The 1,295-nt window shown below is 31.0% G+C and overlaps 1 protein-coding gene across 1 annotated transcript in view; it reads right to left on the reverse strand.

The window, feature by feature from the left end:
* Positions 1-30: 30 nt before the first annotated feature.
* LOC108687361 (tenascin-like) overlaps positions 31-1,295 on the reverse strand; it is a 9,831-nt gene continuing 8,566 nt past the window's right edge. The window contains 4 exon segments of the mRNA XM_018193070.1: positions 31-98; positions 284-355; positions 431-526; positions 773-1,036. Of these exon segments, the coding sequence (XP_018048559.1) occupies positions 31-98; positions 284-355; positions 431-526; positions 773-1,036 (500 nt within the window).

Raw genomic sequence — 1,295 nt, forward strand, 5'->3', positions numbered from 1 at the left:
CTAAATATGAAATATTGTTATCCACCATATTTAATGCACAAGAAATCCTGTAATAACGATGATGGAAAGTATTCTATATATTTGACATCTTGTTGCACCTACGGAAACAAACAAAAAATTTAAAATATTAAATTAATAAATATAAAATTAGATTACTAGTATTAATAAGATTAATTCTTAATGTTTTAATATAAAGATATTGAACAAATAGTCTTTATGCGTTTTTAGAGCTCTGCTTTTAAAAAATTATTATAAATACTTAAAGATTATAAATATTTTTTACCATTATCACTAAATTGAACACAATCCTGCAGCTCCTCCATCAATGTATAGCCTTCGGTACAAATGCAGAAACCTATGAAGAGATATAAAATAACATTTGAGATTGAATTCTTTCGTAATAATGAATTTTGTATTTAACGAGCGGTACCGTTAATACAATCCACTTTCGATTTCGAAGTCGAATTGGAATCTTTCAAAGTTGTTGTGATGCAATGGTGATGAGTTTCGCAACGCCCGCCAAGTTCTGAAACGCAGAATTTTCCAGTATTACCATACATTGCAATATTAATATATTGATTATAATATATTGATTCAAACAAAATTGGACATACAGCATTTCCAGCCTTTATTAAGCTTTAAATTAACTGATTCCACGTTTCGTTTAATTTATTCTTAATAGAAAATTAACACGTGAATTATTTGGAGTTGAAGTGATCAATTAGCGGTAAACGCAAGATGTGAGCAGAGATCCAGATGTTCGAATACTCACCTACGTCGACGAAACATCGATGACCACGTTTATGGGAACCGGCGACGCAATCACACGTCTTGTTCACACCGCATTGGCTATGCTTCAAGAACAGTTGGCACTGAGACTGCTGCTCGCACTTCTCACCAATCCAGGAAGCAGCTTTCAAACACCGCTGATCGCCCTTGGCCAGCACATAATCCATTTCGCAATCGCATCTGTTGTACACACACTTTGAATTCTGTACAAAGCATTCGTCATCGCTGTTGCAGTGCTCGCCCAATTCTGAAAAGCAGTTTAGATTTGACAAATCTAGATTTTAAATTCTAAGATACTTATAAATATTATGAAAATTAACGAACTGCTTTTTTTGTGAAGAATTTCTCATCCTTCTTTTATTTCATATGTATTGATTTAAAGAGAACTGGTAATATAAATATAAATTTGTTCTTATATGATATAAAATACATTATTAAATTCGGTAAATAATTACTTTAAATGGTATGACATAAATTAATATATATTAATTTCTTAATTTATATTA

This window comes from Atta colombica, unplaced genomic scaffold (assembly GCF_001594045.1).
Source record: "Atta colombica isolate Treedump-2 unplaced genomic scaffold, Acol1.0 scaffold205, whole genome shotgun sequence".
In the NCBI taxonomy this organism is placed as follows: Eukaryota; Metazoa; Arthropoda; class Insecta; order Hymenoptera; family Formicidae; genus Atta; species Atta colombica.